At 45.6% G+C, this 19,880-nt stretch overlaps 1 protein-coding gene and 1 long non-coding RNA gene across 4 annotated transcripts in view; one reads left to right on the forward strand and one right to left on the reverse strand.

Moving 5' to 3' along the window:
- The window catches only part of LOC138492130 (uncharacterized), a 330,625-nt gene that overhangs the window by 279,573 nt on the left and 31,172 nt on the right, over positions 1–19,880 (forward strand). The window lies entirely within an intron of this gene.
- PROM2 (prominin 2) overlaps positions 1–19,880 on the reverse strand; it is a 531,075-nt gene that overhangs the window by 64,828 nt on the left and 446,367 nt on the right. For all 3 annotated transcript variants that reach the window (XM_069619114.1, XM_069619113.1, XM_069619112.1), the window contains 2 exons: positions 10,447–10,527; positions 9,371–9,439 (listed from right to left, as the gene is read on the reverse strand). In XM_069619114.1, coding sequence (XP_069475215.1) covers positions 9,371–9,439; positions 10,447–10,527 — 150 coding nt within the window. The remainder of the gene's footprint in view (positions 1–9,370; positions 9,440–10,446; positions 10,528–19,880) is intronic.

The raw sequence follows: 19,880 nt of genomic DNA on the forward strand, positions 1-19,880 counted from the left end.
AGACAGGAGTACCTCACACTGTCACTTCCAGGTGGAGCTAGGACCGTCTCTCTAATGTGCCACAATCAGTACAGTACAGCCCATCAGCCAAAGTGTGGAAACGTATTTGCCTTATTGATGGTGAGAGGAGGATATCATATATATGAACCATAAAAAATAGCCAAGACATTGGGAAAAAGTAGATCCCCCTAATGCTTTTTTTTGACCTTCCAAGCGTGCCTTGAAAAAAAGGGGGCCTGTGATGCCTTAAACCTCCACAGGAGGGCGCCTGTCATAGCTTCTGACAGAGAATGAAACCTCAGAAGCTTTTCTCGTGACTTGCTCTAATCCCAAGAAATCGACACCACCATCACGTTGACAAGGTGATGCTCTGTCTGTGCCTCACACAATCTTCATGCAACGCTGACCCTTGATTGCTGGTTCTGCTGTTGGTGGCTTACTGAGGAGTGCGCGCCGCTTAGAATCCCAGCTGAGGGACACGACTAATACCAGCAGCGTGCGTAGTGCAAAGCAAAACTAGAAAGCAATACAAGTGGCTCTCTATACACGATAACATGGATCTAAAAACTATCTGCCTCACTCACAAAGCGCTCAACTATCAAGCCCCTCCCTATCTCACTGACAAGTTCACAGGGAAAGTGTTTAATAGAATCACCAGAGCATCCAACATACCATGTCTGGCGGTGCCTAGATATAATTTAAAAAGAGCCGGTGGCACTAGCTTCCCGGTACTGGCTGCCCAGCTACGGAACACTCTCCCTCAGAATATTCAATCTATCCAAACATTTGACACATTTAGATGCCATGTTATCACATGGATACTCAACAAAACATAAATGCCACAGCCATTTGGTACCACAGAACCTGAGTTGGGACTGCATAATTTGTTTATATTTCACCTTATACCATTGTTATGACCCAATGTTATGACTGTATAATATGTATAACATGTATACATCTCCCATTGTAATCTCACCCTGACTGTATAAACTGCACCTCTTCTCTCATGTATAAAATTGTCTATACTATGCCATGTAACGATTACTGTCTTACCAGCGCCCAGTTACCTTTGGGTCAGGTGCGCGATATAAATAAAATAAACAAACAAACAAAGCCTTGCTGTAATGACCCACACTATCACTGGACTTCAGACACAAACGCTTATTCACCTCAAGTACCACTTACTGGCGATGATAAGCGCAGTGAAAATGCTCGGCACCTGCGTACTAATCAGATGTGTTCTGTGACGAATATCGCAGCGTTGCAGTATCGCTGACAGCCTCTGCCATACGCGTATCCCCCGGGGTTCCTCCTGCTCATTGACACTTCCCCTGCAACTGACATCTTATACCACCTCATCGTCCTTCCTCGTCGCCACAATGATGTAATCCCAGACAAATGGGTAAGTAATTTGTATACTTCTTTACTGGATAAACATAGTAGTATCCTTGTAAGACCCCAGTATGCATTAGCAGAACTGGCTTGAGTAACAGTTGGTGCCAGGTAAAAGTGACAGTTGGGGACCCTCACCCTGATGCCACAACAACGTTATAGCCTCGGGAACGCGAGGTGAAACGGGATACGTTTCCCTCGCGCACCCGAGGCAAATGTTGCAGAATACAACACACATTAATTATCTCACCTCCACTGAGAAGACTTGACTGCCTCATAGTGGATGGGTAGATAAAGCACAGACTTACTTACATCACTCTGTTAAACATATGGTAGCTGCTTGACCTGCCACACTTTCTGTGAAACCAACAGTCTGATGTGCTGTGCACGGCAGCAGAGTATGTGTACATCACACATGCAGCAAGTCTGTGTGCAGCACAGGCTGTCAGCAGCCATGAGCTGCAGCGAACATTGAGTATTACCTCTTCATCTGGAGACCCTTGTCTCAGTCCTCACTCATGAAGTCCTCTGACTTGAACCCGAGACAATTGAAAAGTTGTGTTTGATACCAGGGATCCTTAAGCACGTGTGGGAGTACCTGAAGTTTCTTCCTGCTGTGGAGGACAAGGATCCGGATTGTCTCACCAGGAATGATACTCCTGAGATAGAACAGGTACTGGTAATCCAGACAATCAAGAGGGAATTGGACAGGGAGTGGAAGGATGAAGTGGATGAAGTTCTCTGACTTGAACCCGAGACAATTGAAAAGTTGGGTTTGATTACACTACTGGGCCCTGTGGCCCTCCCCTATTGGCTACGCAGACCTCCTCACCTGTAAGAGAAGGCTCACCTCACCATGTTCTTTTATCAGTGTATCTATTTTCCCGGAGCAAAGGCTTGGCATTGGAGCTAGGTTGCACACCATCATGCATGTCCCATCTGGCTCTGACGTGCATGGGAACTTCGGCTGATGATGTCCTGCTGGGTGGCAGGTGTTATGAGGCTGTGGTGAAATGGCTCATTCTGATTTCACATTTCAGGTGGAAGGGTTTCTTTTCAAGCCTTTTCAAACCTCCACATATTTGCAGATCCGTTTATCCTGGAACAAAAGGCAGGGTCTCGACTGGATGCCTCATCAGGCCAGAGGGTTTTGGGGGCTCCATATAGCGGTTTCGGTGTGGCCTCATAGATGGGCGACATGCCACCTCATGGTTCAGGGCAGGAAACGTGACTGTGACAGACTCATTGGTTAGTGCAGATTCTGAAATGGACTGGGCCAAAAAGCCAGGACAGCACCCAGCACCCGTGTGGCATCATTCCCTCTCTGGGGTAGGCAAGTAAATATCCAAAGCACTTCAGGTAAGGATATTTTGTAACCACTGAAATTGTAGAGGTCCTTGTTCTGGCAACACTTACTATGGAGTGCAGAGCAAAGGGCAGGTCAACATCGCCCTCCTCTTCCCATCCCCAAGGCAGCAGGTGCATCAGAGCCGGTACAGTCAGAGTTCCTCTTTCAGACACAAAGAAAGACCTGTGCATCCATCATTACCTCAATAGAGGAAGGGGGTGGATGAGCTCATGTGGTTGGCACATTTTGGCAGCCTTAATAGAGGACAGGCAGCTCAAAGCACAAAAGCTGCCTAAGGGGGAGGATGGTGCGGCTCAATGGCTCTGTACAGGTTGCTCCATCTCTAAGGAACAGATACCAGGGATCCTTAAGCACGTGTGGGAGTACCTGAAGTTTCTTCCTGCTGTGGAGGACAAGGATTAGGATTGTCTCACCAGGAATGATACCCCTGAGATAGAAAAGGTACTGGTAATCCAGACAATCAAGAGGGAATTGGACAGGGAGTGGAAGGATCCCAAGTGGGTGTTCCTGCCAACATTCCTACAGAGAAAGTACCCAGTCCATGGGATGGAAGCTCATCTCTCAAGGACAGTTCATTCGGACTTCCTTATGCCCATTCGTGTTGGTAAACCCTCAGTGACTGCTGAGGATATGGTCCCTTAGGACCCAACTGATAAGAAGGTGGATACCTCGTTGAACCTGCCCCTCAGGCACAGTATCAATGTGGTTTAACTGGATAATCCATGCTGACGGATTCACAGACTCTTTACTCTCGGATGGAGGAGAGGGAGCACAATTAGTCTCGCATACAGCCATGGACACCATAACAGCCAGGGGCACACACAGAGAGAGAGCTGCGGCATTGCATACAGTTTCATGACTGGAAAACAGACACTTCACAAAAGAACATAGTGCTCATTTTCCATTCCAGGACCATGTGCTATTTGGACCAACGCTTGACTGCATATTTTAAAAATCTTGTGAGGAGCAGCAGTATCCCGCGCCACTCCAGCAGAAGACCACTGTGCAGGCGTGGTTCCGGGTAGTCAAAAGCACCAGGCCTCCACATGGAGGGTATAAATATCAATCCAAATCCCAACCTTCAGAACAACCTCACAGATACCAGAAGCCAGGCCTCAGGGAGACCAGGGGCCACAACATTCCCAACTATGCCGCATCTCTGGCTTTAGTGGAGGGGAGGTTGCTGAATTTTGCAGAGATTTTGAACCAACTGATTTCAGACTTTGGAGGAAAATTGGGAAATTAAAATTGTATGTAGTCCCCAGGCATGCAACGACAGTATCATAGTAACTAGGCCGTGTAACCTGCCATGTTTAAACAGTGTGTCTTGCTCATGCAAGGCAGGTACTGTAAAGCGTACTGCGCATGTCTTTGCATTGAAGGCCTCTCACCTAGCTGGTTGGAATGCTCACTTGCTTATTTCTCATGTCCGACGTGCTTCCCTTTTGGCATATGTATATGCTGGATGTGAGATAACCGTGAGAATCAGGATGACTATACAGACACTGGGAAGGACTTATACCCTCTACATGTGAGTAGGAATGGTGGTGTGTTGAGTTAAATAGGCTGCCTGGTTGTTTATATGTACAGTAGCTAAATTCAGCCATTGAAGTATGTACTTTATGTTTTCGGTTATGCCTGAAGTAAACCGGGTGGATACATTACCTAAAGAGCGATGAAATAGTGGGTGTTGCAAAAAGTAAGCAGGAATATTTACACATAGCCATTAGAAGGATGGTTTACCCTACGTTACAGCACTAATTTGGTTGTTATTTTTTAATGTTATATTGCAGGTGGGTACATGTCCTGGAGACACAATTTAAATCTGGAATACTACTGGTGCAAACCTTTGTGTAATGAACAGGGCTTGTCCTGAAATCATGTTGCACTGTTCTTGGGTATATTCTCTTAAAGATTTAGAACTCTGTTAAAAGAAACAGCTAGTTGACTGTTAAATCTGCTGAAGAAGTTCCCAATAGCATTGCAAGTGTACAGGTGGAACAAAACATGTTGGGTTGTGCCCCTCAACAGCTCCATTGACTAGCTCTATACTATGTGATTAATCCATGTATGAGTACTTCTAGTGCTTTGATTTGCTAAGTACTTTTTTTGCTTGAGGTGTCGATAGCTAAATCAGGATAATCTGAATATCCTTTAAATAAATATTTGTGTGATCTTTAAACCTCCACATTTATTTATGGAGGCAGAGTGTATAGAAAGCACGTGTCACTTTTTTCTAAAAACATCTTTTAAAATATGTGTGTGTACAAAATTGCAACATTCTTTTCCATGTGAACATTGGGGGTTGAATTTTTACAGCACTTGTCCCTTTAGAGGTGTTGAATTTTGTAACATTTTATATTTTTTTAATATATCTTTTTGATAGTGTACGAATATGCATTTTTGAATAATTTTCATTACTCATTTCGAGTTGTGTACAGTCACGTTGCCACCTGCAATTATTAATGTAAAGTTTTTGTGGCAAATTGTGGTTTACGTGTCTAGGGGCAACCATCGCACATGTTTCCTAGAGTCTCTCCTTTGAACGTCTTATCATATGCCAGCGGGATCTAAACTCTTGCTTTCTTAAGAAAAGGGTCACAGGAAAGAGGAAGTCATCATATTGTTAATGCTCTTGCTTGCCTCAAACCATATGTGAATATTTAAGGAGTATGGGTACCATGAGTAACTGAGTTACGACGGGGTGACCTCACTGATAACACTGGCTTCCATGAAAGAGCACAGCTGGTGTCAATGGCTGATATAATGAGGCTTTGTTCTTTGCTGGCCGGATGAATTTAGTGTGCAACCTGGACCTGTTGGGACTACCCCTTTACAATGGAAAGTATGAGCCCTGGTGGGTATAAAGGTCGGGGGATTGGGAGGGAAGGGGACACTCATAACTTTGTGTCGAATGTTGCTGTTGGGTTTGTGCTGTCACTGCTTTCTACTAAGAAAAGTGTTCACTAATCCACTGGAGTTGGGAGTGATCCCTTTTCCTCATCAAGACAGATAAGTCTGCAACCTGATCTAGAATGAGTTTACTCAGACATCACCGGATACAGGCATGTTCCTTCCCTCTAGTGCTCAGATGGTGGCTGTGAGCAACAAAGTAAGAATTCTTCTGGAGGAGAAAGTTATCAGCTTGGTACAACCTCGAGATTGGGGAAGGGGCTTCTACTCAGCAGTCTTTTTGGTGAAGAAGCTGTCAGGGAAGTCATGACTAGTACTAGATCTGAGGAGTCTAAACTACTGGATGGACACTGCGCACTTCAAGATGGACAAACTTCAATTCATGATCCATCTGGTGAGGGCAGGAGAGGTGTTGGCCTCTATAGATCTCCAGAATGCGTACAACAACATTTCAATTTACCAGAGCAGCTGGAAATGTGTGATTCGTCGCTGCAATATCTGTATATGATGCTTCCATTGAAAACCAAGATGGCACCAAGGGTATTCACCAAGGGTATTATTCCAAGATATTGGGATGGTTGGTTGCTCTGCTGCTCAAGAAAGGGAACATGATGTCATGATATTTGAATGACTGGCAACCGCATGAAGCATTGAAGGAAACCTTCAGAGACCACCTCAAAACAACTATCAATCTGCTCTCCTTGCTGGAACTCCAGAAAAACCTCTCATGAAGCCATCTCAGTCCAGCATACCATTGGAGCCATCTTTCAGTCAGACCTGGGGAAGGTGCCACCTGCCAGGACCCAGAGTACATGCACTCCAACTAAAGCTGGCAGTTCTGTAGAAAAAACTCAAAGGCCTGAGCCAGGGGCTGCCTAGTGATCCAGGCTATATGGTGGCCACAATATTCCTGGCTTTGTGAGCACACTTCCACTTGCACCATCTAGCCATATGTATGACAGTTCGGGACCCAGTGGGGGAAGCTCACACATTCCTCATCTCTGTCTCGCAACAGATTTGGGAGGAGCTTCACTAGTGGCATGATCAAGAGCATTTCCTCCCTTGGGTGGATCTGGATCCAACCTCCCATCTCGTCATAACAAGCGATGCAAGTGGACAGGGATGGAGAGTGATCCTGCAACTTTAGAGAGCCCACGGCCAGTAGGACAGTCCATAAAGAGGGTAGCTGAGAGCCATCCTGAAAGACCTAGGGGCTTTTCCCCATCTGATATAGGGCCGGCAGGTCTTCATTGGGATATGCAATACTACTACAAAGGTGTACCTAAACCAGCAGCGAGGCATAGGATAAGGATTGCCTCACTTCTGCTCACTGGTGGTGGATCCACTCACATGGTGGATGGATGCTCTGTCCTGCCCATAGTCTCGGGGCCTCCTGTACACCTTTCCACTAATTCAAATTGGGCTCCTGAGAACCAGGCCATTGAGGTGGATGTGCTCCTTGTCAGATTCGGACGGGGCCATAAAATTGTCTTGGGTGCCAATGAAAAAGTGGCCCACAGTTGTAAATTGCTATTCATTCCTTTCGTGACACTGTTTGAATGGTACAAAAGAGGGAGTTTTTGATACAATGTGAGGCTAATTGTGCATTTTAAAGAATATTTATTCAGCAACACTGGTCAAAACTATTAGCCACATAGTGAAGTAACTAATCAAACTGGCCCTCATTGGCCAAAAAAGTGGCCCACGTTGACCAATAAAACTGCCCCACACCAGCAATTTGCATTTTTGGTTCTGCCATGGGCCTATTGCCCCTATAGGCCAATCTGAGCCTTGTAGTTTCATATTGGTCCCCCCCAGCCCCTAGTTTCCTCTGCTTCTGAACATGGCAAGCAGGGGCTCTCTTCCCTGCCAATCCACCTGCCTCCCCTTAGGCAATTGATCCCCATTCTCTCTGTGTCCCAGCTGTGGCCAGCAACCTGAAAGAGTGATGGGAAGGGCGTAATCTATATGGATCACTCCGCAGGGGTGAAGTGGTAGTCTTGTTGTCTGGAAGGTCCTCTAAGAGGAGCTCATATTCTCACCATCAGGCTTCTTCCCAGAAGTGGTGTAAAGGGCAGGGTCTGCACCCGATATTGTGTAGTTCCACGTCTGACCTGAACTCTTTTCTGAAGAGGTTTAGTAAGTGTTTGTCAGTCTCCACCATAAAAACCAAGTGGGTGGAGAATAAAGCTTGTAGGCAACTGTGTGATGTTCTGGTTGCAAGGTTGCTGAAAGGGTGCAGCTTGTTAAACCCTCATAGAAAGTCACATGTGCCACCATTGGATTTTCCTGTGGTGCTGAGGGCATTGTTGCCCCCCCCTCCACCCCCTGACCTTATGAATTCCTGAAATTGGCACCCTGGTTATCGTACAAAGTTCTCTTTTCTTGGTGGCATGCCCACCCCTCAAATGGTTGGGTGGCTTGGGCACTCTGGGTCGCAGTGAACTTTACTTATGTTTTCTTCTCAAGGCAGTAGTTTGGTGCCACATGTTTGCTCATCGTTTCACCTGGATCAGGATGTTGTCCTCCCGGTTCTGGCGGTTGGGAAGGAGGCCTCCTCGGGAGTGAGCTTGTTGAATGTTACAAGGAGTCTGATCACCAACTTAGACCGGATTTCTGAGGGCAGGAACTGTAACAACCTCATTCAGATGCCTTTTTCCCCCTTTGTGCATATGAAGGGGTTTCTGGGCACTTTATAAAACGCATCTTGAATTCACAGACGGGATGCGCTTTAAAATTCCTCAGAACTAGGGTCTTCCCCTGCACCTATTCAGAACTAGTTCAGGGGAAGCCACAAATCATGGCAGGGTCATTGCTGACCCTCCCAAGATTTGTTTTTGAAGTGTGACAGATGCAGCTTACACCGCAGCTGTCACACTAGCATTGCCATCTCCCACAGAGGGATGGAAATTATTTGTTTTTCTTGGTCAGTTCCCCGAGATGGGCCGTTTAATGCGCTCCCAGCAATCCTGTGATTGCCTGTCATATTAGTGCTGGGACCGCGCTCCCAACGCTAATGTATGCAAAGGGGCTGGCGCTGCATCTTTGAGCTATTGTCCAGCCCATCCTGCAGTGCGCAGGTGACCATTGCAAATAAAGTAACCTGAGTTTTTCTGAAAATAGCATAAATAAAACGAGCGCATTGTCTGCACTCCTTTTATTTGCGCTACTTTTTGAGAATCTGGCCCTTTGCGTGCATTTCTCATGAGTGTGGTCTCTGTCTGTTGACGCTGCTTCGACCCTTTACTAGGCTTTGGTATATCCTCATGAGGGAGGACTGTGTGCAGGGACTCCAGATGTTGAGTTAGTTTCCTGACTACACATGATAATCTTGATTACAGCGAGGCTGCTAGCCGACGTTACAGTACTCACGTCCCTCCGGGACTTCACCAGAAGGGTTGCTGCATTCTGGGGGGGCTGAGTCATGAGGCCAAGGTGTGCAAAGCAAGAAACCTTTGAACTTGTCCGGGGAGCAGTGCGACTGCTGTGGCAAATGGAACGGCTACCAGCCTCAGTGATATGGGGATTCACCTAGGAATTCAGCACACGAAGTCTCCTGAGAAAAGCACAACCCACAGGCACAATGCGGCACAGCACGGACTGCACAAATAAGCGGCAAGACGGGCCCAAGGATGTCAATGGGAAACTCCTACATAGCAGGCGATGAAAAATGCCATACGTGTGATCAGTACATACCGTCCTGTTCACCCAGTCCACATACTGTATGAAATACCCCAGCTCTTTCGTCACGAAGCAGTTAATCTCCTGTGGCAGACAAAAAAGAAACCGTTATTTGCTGGCACGAGGTTGCGCTTTTACAGTCATATCGGTCCAGTTCTTGAGTCAGGGCTCAGTGTGTTCTCTTCCCCACATGACGTTTCCCTCGCCCCTGCTTTGTAAACTGCAGTGGAGTCTCGCGCAGTGCCAGTTTCATGACTGGGTACACCTGAATATTCTCAATTCTCCCCAAGCACTGGCGAGGGTCACTCCTGGGGGGGTCTTGCTCTCAATCCCCAGGTCACGGAACCCACACGTCCCACAACACTGCTCTCGCACACCTCACTGGAGGCTCAAACATGCTTCCTATCACTCGAGCTTTTCATGTTAACCACATCGCTACCCTTCTCGCTGAAGCCTCCCATACACCGAACATAACTGCCGTCGTAAGTCTTTCCAGACCCTCGCGCATTGCCCACACCTGTGCTTTTACACCACTCACTCCCTGCACTGGGCGTCAACCAGTCATTCATCTTGGGTACTTTGCCCAGGATTGTTGCATTGTTAACTGGGGTGGCATGAACTGAGGAGGAGGGGTCCACAGTGACATCTTTGTCTATTGAAGTCAATCCAAAGGTTAATCCCTTCATCTCTGACCTTTCATTGTGGTCAACGCAAGTAGGCAGAACCCAGAAACAGTTAAGAAAAGGAGTGGGATGAAAGGCGTGTCCAGGGAGTGTCTGCGCGGCATGTGCTATCCCTGGAATCTGATTGACCACCCCGGGTGCCACCCCATTATCCTAAACTATGATGGCTGTGTGTGTGCGCGCTCGCGCACGCTCGTTCTTCATGCCACCCGTGCATAAGTCAGTGCCCCACCCCGTTCAAAAGAGTCTGGACACGCCAATGGGTATTATACGTGGAAGGGCAAAGAAAGTGAGGTATGGGCCCCCAATTACGCAAATGAGCGAAAATGAACAATTAAAGACAAAGAAATGAAAGAGAAGAGCCACAGTGAAAGGACCGCTGAGTAAAAGACTGGATCTGTTACTTGCGTTTATCAGCAGCGTCTTGGTATCCACCGTCAGGTACTCCTCCATGCGCACAAAGTCTGTCTGGGACCTGTTTGTCAGAGTCTGATGGAAAGAACAGTGGCATTAGGGTAATTTATAGAGTTGAGGGAGGCTAGGGGTAAGTGTGAAAGAGAGAAGTAGACGGGGAGAACAAGTGAAAGAGAAAGAAAAAGAGGGGGAGGGAAATAGAGAGATGGCCAAAGCCAGAGAGAAAGAGAAAGTTATTATATATACATATGGGAGTACCAAACTCGGTTGGTTTTTAAATATTTGCATGGTTGCTCAGAAGCAAATGAAGAATACAATGTGAATGCTCTGCACAACGAATCACTGTATCTTGTGGATTACAGTTAAGAAGAGTGCGGCTCACCAGAACTAATGGATCATATGTAAGGAAGAAAAAAAATATATATATATATATATGTGTGCGTGTGTGTGTGTGTGTGTTTATATATAAAATGGACTATTCCATTTGAACCAAGTCACACATTCCACGACACCACCTACTAACCATTGCTGAGGTCACCTCCAGTTCAGAGCCACATCAGGAAGCCATTACTTCACAGGCAATTACTTTGCTCCAGAAAATTGCCTTTGTCTTACAAGGTAGTGCTACTTAATATATATAGCCTAATCAACCCAAGACATTTCTTAAGACTGTAGACAACTACACTTGGCTGAAATGGGATATTTTATCTCACATTTCAGATGAATGTTTTTTCCTCAACCTTTTTAAACACACCATAACTTTGCTGGTGTTTGATATATATAGTAAAACAAGGAGAGGGGTGCACTCCAGTTCCCTGCACAACCTTCTCAGCCATAAGTGTTCTCCTCCGACCGGTTTCTGTGCTCTTACACTTCATCAGGGAGGCAGTCTTAACTTGCAGCTCACAGCAAGTGCAGGTGATGATAATCAATGATGATTTCTGCTGCAAGGGCTTCTGGTAGATGTAGTCATCAGGTTTAACAAGAAAAAAGCTACTCCCCCCCCTTTCTCCATTGTGGGATCGGGCGTGAGCTTTTTCCTTGCTAACCTGATGACTACATCTACCAGAAGCCCTTGCAGCAGAAATCATCATTGATTATCATCACCTGCACTTGCTGCGAGCTGCAAGTTAAGACTGCCTCCCTGATGACGTGTAAGAGCACAGAAACCGGTCGGAGGAGAACACCAGTGGCTGAGAAGGCTGTGCAGGGAACCGGAGTGCGCCCCACTCCTCGTTTTACTATATATATATATATATATATATATATATATATATATATATATTCACTGAAACACGTTGTTAAAGGGTCGTTATGGTTAAGTTGCACTAAGAAAAACCCATGAAATTCAATGAAAACACTTTGTTAAAGGGACGTTATGGTTGCAAGTAAAACCGTAAAAGCCTTGAAATTCGCAAGTTATGATACGCTAAGGAACCATCTTGCTCCACCTCCGTGCACTGCTAAGACTAACACCCAGGACATCAAAGATGACATCACAAATGTCATTGATGACATAACATATTTGGGCCACTTCTTTTTGTTCACTGACATATGTAGGCCACGTGATTTTGTTCACTGATAGAGACAATTTTATAAATTAAAAGGTGTTACATATGTACACATTAATCTTGTATGTTAAGGCACTTTCCTTAGGATTTGGTCTCAGTTCATGGTACACATACATGGGGAAATAAGTAAGCATCAAACACACAATTCATTTGTGTACTTGCAGATGAAGTCTAATGTTACTGTCATTTTTTGGTGGTTTTGTTTCTTTCCGCCTTACTGAAGATTCCTTGTATGTGGCTCAGATTTGTATGCATTGTAGGTCCTGATGTGTATTGTTTCTACTAACACAAGTATGTAGTACGTCTTCATTTATTAACTAATAGCTATTTATTCCATGTTTATCCATACTGAAAATTTTACTATCCAAAATGACCAAATGAAAAATATTGTACTTGTATAGTTCATGCTGCAGCCATTGCCTATATGTATGTACGAATAGGTTCGTGTATTAACAACAACACTCCAATATTATGTTTTGTTCAGATGAGCACATTCTTTAATACATTAAGTAGTTCATGATAGATCTTCTGATTACCCATGACATTGTGTTACGAACAATATAAACACAACCCCTTTTAGAGACTTTTTAATTAATTTCATATGTGATGTCATCAGTGATGTCAAATTTCAAGGGTTTTTCAGTTTTACTTGTAACCATAACAGCCCCTTAACAAAGTTTTTTTCACAGAATTTCATGGTTTTTTGTTAGTGCAACTTAACCATAACATCCCTTTAACAAAATGTTTTCAGTGAATTTCATGGGTTTTTACTAGTACACCTTTAATCTGCTACAAATACTCCCCGTCACCCCCCGATTTGGCAGCTATTGAGTATGCGGACAGGGCGGTAGTCCATGGACATTGGGCAGCATTCACAAGGCTCAGAATCAGCGGGGAGACCCAAAAAAGATGTACCCATCAACCAACAGAAAGATGTACATAAAATCACAACTAATGTTTACAACACACAAATCTACCTTTTTTGTACACTTACTTTAAAAAATATTAATTTTATTTAGCACACATTATAAAGGAATGCACCAATCACAAACCATACCTGTACACGTCATATAATCTCCTCACTACAACTCTGCACACAGATTGGCAAACACCAGGTGCTTATTGGACAACTAATTCTCACTAAATAGTAAGTGCATTGAATTTATTTCTGTATTATCATCTTTCATTATCTAAACATGCGTTATAACACAGAAGCACTTTTTTCACAGAAATGGCAAATACACTTGAGTTGTTAGAGGAGAACTTCCCAAAAGAAGAAATGAGTGATGATAACATCTGTAATGGGATAAAATACATATGTTAATGCAAACAAATAATGTAAGTTGTACACAGATTACAAAAGTAATAATGTCTGTTTTTCTTACAGTACATCGTTTTCATGAAGAAACCCTGCCCCAGTTTAATTATACACAATCCCAAGAATCACACAGAGAAGTCCTATCCTCAACTGGAAATAATCAAATCAAGAACTTGTGTAAAAAATTGGCTGGATTAAGTAATGATTTTATGGAACTTGTATAGTATATAAAAAATTATGTCATTAAAAATGCTCCCTATCACTATCCTTGATATACCTGTCCCCCTTGTCCCCAGCAATCGTCCCCATCAAATTCTGAACATTTTAATCAAAGACACTTTGGTGAAACCCCACGCCCTTTCCCCCTCATGATTATTGTAAAAACATTCCTATTTCTCCCATTTGTTTCCCATTCCAATACCGCATCCCTTTCTTGAATAAATATATATTTTATACTGTAAATGTTTTGTATATTGTTGTGGTATTTCTTTTTTTAAATGTTTTGTATATTGTCTGTGTTATTTTCTTTTTAAAAATCCAATTATGAGTCTGTGGACACTACGACTGTCCGGGTGCCCGCACACAAAATGGAGGTACCCCCGGACAGGTGCGATGTCCAGACTTGTTCGATTTCGCATTACACACTTTTAATTAGCCCGCAGACACCGCGCCGTTATATGGACACCCAGCAAATGCACAGTGCATCTCATGCCTAATGGGTGTCTGTGGACGGCCGTCAGGGCCGCAGACGTCATCATGTGACCACACCAATGCGCCAAGGTTGTGCGTGGACAGTTTAAAAGTGTATTTTCTGCCACTCCACGGTGTTTCTAGCGGAAACATTACCCTTCCACAGCTCCCACACCCATTCTTGGTTGATCTGGCAACTTTTTACACATTTCTTAGGCCTTTTTTGTGACTCTGTAGTCCGCGGACAGTACGACGGTCCGTGGACGGTTCTTCTAAAGGGACCCATTACTTTTCCTCATTCTCAATCTGGTTATCCAGGAGAGAGCATCTGTTTTGCTGATCTGTTTTGCAGAATTTGTTGGAGACCATCAAGGCATCTGTTATGACCGTCGTGTCTTCCCAGCCAACCCACCACCACCAACACCATCATCATCATCTGGAGGGCCTGGAGAGGGAAATTGGTGCAGTGATACAGAAGATGAGGATCAAGAGATCAAGAGGAAGAGGAGTATGAAGTGGAGTCCTCGTGTGGCAAAGGCTCATGCATGCAAGGTTCGATGCACTGAGTGCAAGGTTGTACTCAGTCACAGGACTCCTGGCTTGTATTCTTATGGGACAACTTCCATCAGGCACCACTCCAAATCTAACCACCCGACTGCTCTGAGAAAGGTGATACCTATCTCAGGTAAGAGTAGGTTGATTTCCTCCGCCCCATCATCTTCATCTGTTCCTGTTACCATAAAGGAAACTCCTTTGGATCAGATCCCAAGGGCGGCTTCACAAGCCATACAGAAAGCTTTTGACAAGGGTCACAGTACTATGTTTGTACTGTGAAGCACTGATCTGTAGGGAATGAGTGCTTTCAAGGCTGCAGTCAGGGAGCGTGAGAAACACTGCCACCTACCTGATTAAGACCCCCTAACATCTTCCTCTCTCCACCTGCCCCTTCGTTCTGTGGTTGGTGCCCTTTACATCCCCTGCCTTGCCTCTCTTGAAAGAAAAGCCAAAAAAATACCAAGTCCAAAAAACATAAGGTTCCTTTAGGAGCCACCTTTCACAGTTAAAAATTAGAAGTGAAAAAATGTCACAGGTCTTTCTGCAGCATGCATAGGCTGCAGACAGTGAAGTAGTCAATGGGCATCAAAACCTTCCAGGTGTGGGGTGGGAGGATTGAAATCATTTTAATTGTTTTGCGTTCATAAATGGTGGCTCTTAAAGAACCTTTTTTGTGTTTTTGTCTTTTATATATTTTGAAAAAATTTTGCTTTCACAAACTGAGCTAATAAAACATTTTACTGAATTTAATTATTTCTCCTGACTCACAAAAACTGCTCCAAAGCATTTTGAATGTTTTCCACACAAATCTGATTACAAACATCAGTTAGATGGACTCAATCTCTCTGGTACTATCAAATGTAATGTTCTCATTATGAAACGATGTCATGCCAACGTCTCGCACAAAAGCACACACAGCTTTATTGATGTTGCGCCTCACTTTTTCCATTTCCAGACCAAATTAGCTCAAACGCATGCATATCTGTCACTGGGCAATGCATGAAAAAATAATTATTGAATTAGGGAACATTTCCTTCAACTTTCCCAATGTCTCCTTCATTGCAAACTACAAAGAAATTACAGTCACATTCCCCAAACTGTTCCCTCCACAATGAACAATAATAATAGCCGGATGTTTCAATTCACCATATTTGCACAAAATGGGAGCAAGTTCACCCACTTCATGCATAACACTCCATACCAGAACACTTCCAATTCAGGGAATCCAAGATATTTGGCTATTCCACAATGTTCAGCATACACCTTCAACCAATGAACCTTTGAGTCCCCCAAAATTCAAACACTGGTAAAAGACATTGTCATGGCCATTTTAAGTCCTCTCACAACTCCTTCTATCAAAACTCCTGCTACCCTCTCTTCCTCTACACAACACCCAGGAAACCTGATGGCTGATTCCCCTGATGCCCGTGTATACCCATGACTGCCTGCGGTCTCCACAGTCTCCTTTCCATGCCAGGCAACCTTAAAAGACCTGGATGTGGCATGTGCCGGTGCCGTCTGCGGACTACCGAGTTGTCTGTGAATGTCGTGGCCACTCAAAAGGGTGGAGGGGGAATTAAACCCAATTTAAGTTATTTAATCTTTAGTGGTGGCTCTGAAAATAACCTTTTTTGGGGGGTGGTTGTTAACAAACTCCTTTTTTCCATTTGGTTTGCTTTTATGTACATCAGTACTGTACACTGTACATCTTCCCGTACAATTTTCTTACAGGACATTTTTCAATGCATTCCTAACATTGCAAAGGAAAATTGCATTTCCAAATCTCTGAAATGAACTCCATCTTGACAAAAAATGATTCACACCATCACAACTCATAGTGTCATTCTCAAAAGATAACATTCCTGCGGCATATAAAAAAGCAGATACAACTTAATTGACAAGCTGCCTTGATTCTTCCATTTGTGGACTGAAAATGTTTGTTGGACATCTCCATAATTGTCTCTGGTTTATTTCAGAAAAAAATATTTTGGCAGCAGGAAACAGTTCCATTAGACTTTTTAAAGATTTCCTTCAGGGCAACCTGCAAAAACACTGGAGTCACTTCACCCCTAACTGTCCCTCATGAAATGCACAATGTCTGGCTATTTTAAGTGAGCCATACTCTCACAGAATGAAACCAAGCTTTTCCAATGTAAGCCACAAACTGCATGCCACAAGATGTCCACTTCTGCCAATCCAATACTTCTAAATATGCCATGATTTTCAGCATATACCTTCAATGATTGAATTGAAGAGTCCTCCAGAATCCACACATTCTGCCTTCTCAAACACACAGCGATAGCCATTTTCAGTGTTCTCACAACTCCTGCAAACACAACTCCTGCTACCCTCTCTTCCTCTACACCACACCCAGCAAACCTGATTGGCTAATCCCCACCGTCCCCTTTCCATGCCAGGCATCCATAAAAGACACAGGTGTGGCACGTGCCATCCATGGACTACTGTATTGTCCGTGGGCCCCATAACACAGGGGCATCCCTTTTACCCTTTTTTTTTTTTTTTTTTAAATATATTTTTATTGTTTTTTTCAAGAAACATACAACCAGTATCATCAACACGACAATCAATTAAATATCCGCAATAATTCCCATTCCCTCCCTCCCCAAGTGAACCCGGACCGGGGTTACGCAGTCTGCTGCTGGCATTAGGGTGAGCCCGGGCTGTCCGGGTCCTCACCTGAGGTGCTGGCTTCCTTAGGACTGAACAGGGCCGTCGTGAGGGCAATCCACTGCAGGAGGTCCTCCGAGTCATTTATTTTTTGCTGTCTTTGCGCCAGCTCCCAGGCCCCGGTTTCAGCCACAGTCCATCTGCGAAGGTCCTCCCACCATGTTACAAGTTTAGGGGCTCTGGGACACTTCCAGGCCATTGCGATGCGCCTTTTAGCGAGGATGTACATCAAATCTTTGAGCCTGTTGAGAGATTTGTTTTTTTTCCCTCGTGGGTACGAGCCCAATAGACATGCCTTGGGGGATTGCACGTCTAGCGTTATGTCCTCCTCTGCTACCTTGGTCTGAATTTGCGACCAGAAGGTTCGTATGTTCGGGCAGGCCCAAAACATGTGGGTCAGGGAGGCCGCAGGTTCTTGGCACTTGGGGCACCGCACCACACCAGCGCCATTGAATCTCGAGATGACAGCTGGGGTAAGGTAGGCCCTATGGATGATGTAAAATTGGATAAGTTGAAATCGGGCATTCCTAGAGACCTTTTTGTGATAGTGTGTTATTGTTTCCCACTCCGTGTCGCCAAATAGTGTGTTCAGCTCGGCCTCCCATTTGCTCTTGCATGTGAGTTCGCTATGTGTGGTGTTGTCAATTAGGATCTCATAAAGCCTAGAGGTTTCGTGTCCCCCTTCTGCCACACCTATCAGGTTCTCTATGGCCTCGTGTCCGGCGCATTGGGATTCTGCATCCGGCCATCGCCTCCTAAGTCTGTCCAGCACCGCCCCGTATAGAAGGAACTGACCCAGTGGGACCCCAGTCAATTCGTGCAGCTCGGGAAATGTGTGGATGCCCTGGTCATCCACCAGATCGCCCAGAGTGGCGACGCCAGAGGGCTCCCATATATTCCGGATCGCCCTCCGGTCTTCCGGCCTAGTGAACATGATGGCGGCTATAGGGATCTGTGGGGAGTAAGGGTCGGACAGCTTGACCAACTTGCAGGCCCGACTCCAAATTTGAGTGCCTAGGCGGATGAGGTGCGCGTCCAGCGTTTTGGGCATTGGTCCGATCCAGAGGAGGTCCCTGAGCAGCCATGGTGCGTCTGGGGGCTGCAATAGGCGTGTGTCCGTCATGGCATCATCAGCCATCCACTGGATCACGTGCTTAAGCTGGGCCGCTATGTAGTAGAGCTCAAAGTTAGGTGTGTTCAGGCCTCCCCTCTCGTACGGTCTTTGAGTAATGTCTAGGGCAACTCTGTGCCTCCCCTCCCGCCATAAGAGTTTCCTACATAGCATGGCCAGGTCTTTGAAAAAACGCTGGGGGATGTTGTAGGGGACGTTGGTGAAGAAGTGTAGGAGACGGGGGAGTGCTACCATTTTAAGGAGTCCCGCCCTACCAGCCATCGAAAGGGGCAGTTTGCACCATAGGTCGATTGATTTAGCCAGTCCCTCCTTAGCCCTGCCCGTGTTCAGAACATGTTCGGTCTCAGGGTCCCGGTGGATCACGACGCCCAGATATTTGAACGTAGTGGGTTCCCATTTAAGGGCCAAAGGGGGGAGGTGTTCTTCCTTGGTTCCACTAAGTGCAGCCAGGGGGAATAAGCAAGACTTGCTGTGGTTAATCTGGACCCCTGTACATCTGTGGAACCCGTCTAGGGTTTCCAGGATGTAGGGGAGAAGGTGTTCGGGATCCCTCAGGTAGAGGAGCATGTCATCCGCATACATGGAGACAAGGTGGTTCACACCATTTATCGTTATTCCCCCGTCACCGTATTCCTGCCTAAGGTATGCTGCCACTGGTTCAATCGCTAAGATGTAAAGTAGAGGGGATAGGGGGCACCCTTGTCGAGTGCCCCTGGCCAGGCTCCATTTTTCAGAAAAAGTGTTGTTGGTACGCACTCTGGCGGTGGGGTTGGTGTAAATGAGTTTTACCCAGTTCAAAAAAGCCGTTCCGATCCCCATCTTTGCTAAGGTGGCATAAAGCCATGTCCATCGGACCGAATCAAAGGCTTTAGAGGCGTCGAGGGACACAACTGCATATTTACCGGGCATGCCGTTTGTGCTGTGTATCACGTGGTGCAGCCTTCGCAGGTTCTCGGACATAGAGCGACCCTGCATGTAGCCCGTCTGATCCTGGTGTATGAGGTATGGGACGGCTGCACGAAGCCTTCTGGCCAGTAATGCGGTGAGGATTTTGTTGTCTACATTCAACATGGATAGTGGGCGGTATGAGCCGCAGTCAGAGCTGTCCTTGTCGGGCTTAAGTAGGGGGATGATGGTGGCTTCAATCATGGTGTCGGGGAGGTGGCCTATGTCATACGCCTCGTTATATACTTTGGACAACAGGGGGGCCAGTATATCCTCATAGGCCTTATAAAATTCGCTCGGGAGACCGTCCGGTCCCGGCGTTTTACCCGAGGGCAATGACCTAATGGTGGCTGTGACCTCGTCGGGGGTGACGGGGGCTCCGAGGGGATCTGCCAAGTGGTCCTCCAGGCATGGGAGCCAGATGGCGTCTAGGGCGTCCTCGATCGCGTGGTCAGGGGGCGGGGCTGGATCGGAGTAAAGGGTTTGGTAATATTGTTTGAACGCTGCATTGATACCCACTTGCGTGTGG

Source organism: Ambystoma mexicanum, chromosome 10 (genome assembly GCF_040938575.1).
Source record: "Ambystoma mexicanum isolate Mex_15411 chromosome 10, UKY_AmexF1_1, whole genome shotgun sequence".
NCBI classification, from domain to species: Eukaryota; Metazoa; Chordata; class Amphibia; order Caudata; family Ambystomatidae; genus Ambystoma; species Ambystoma mexicanum.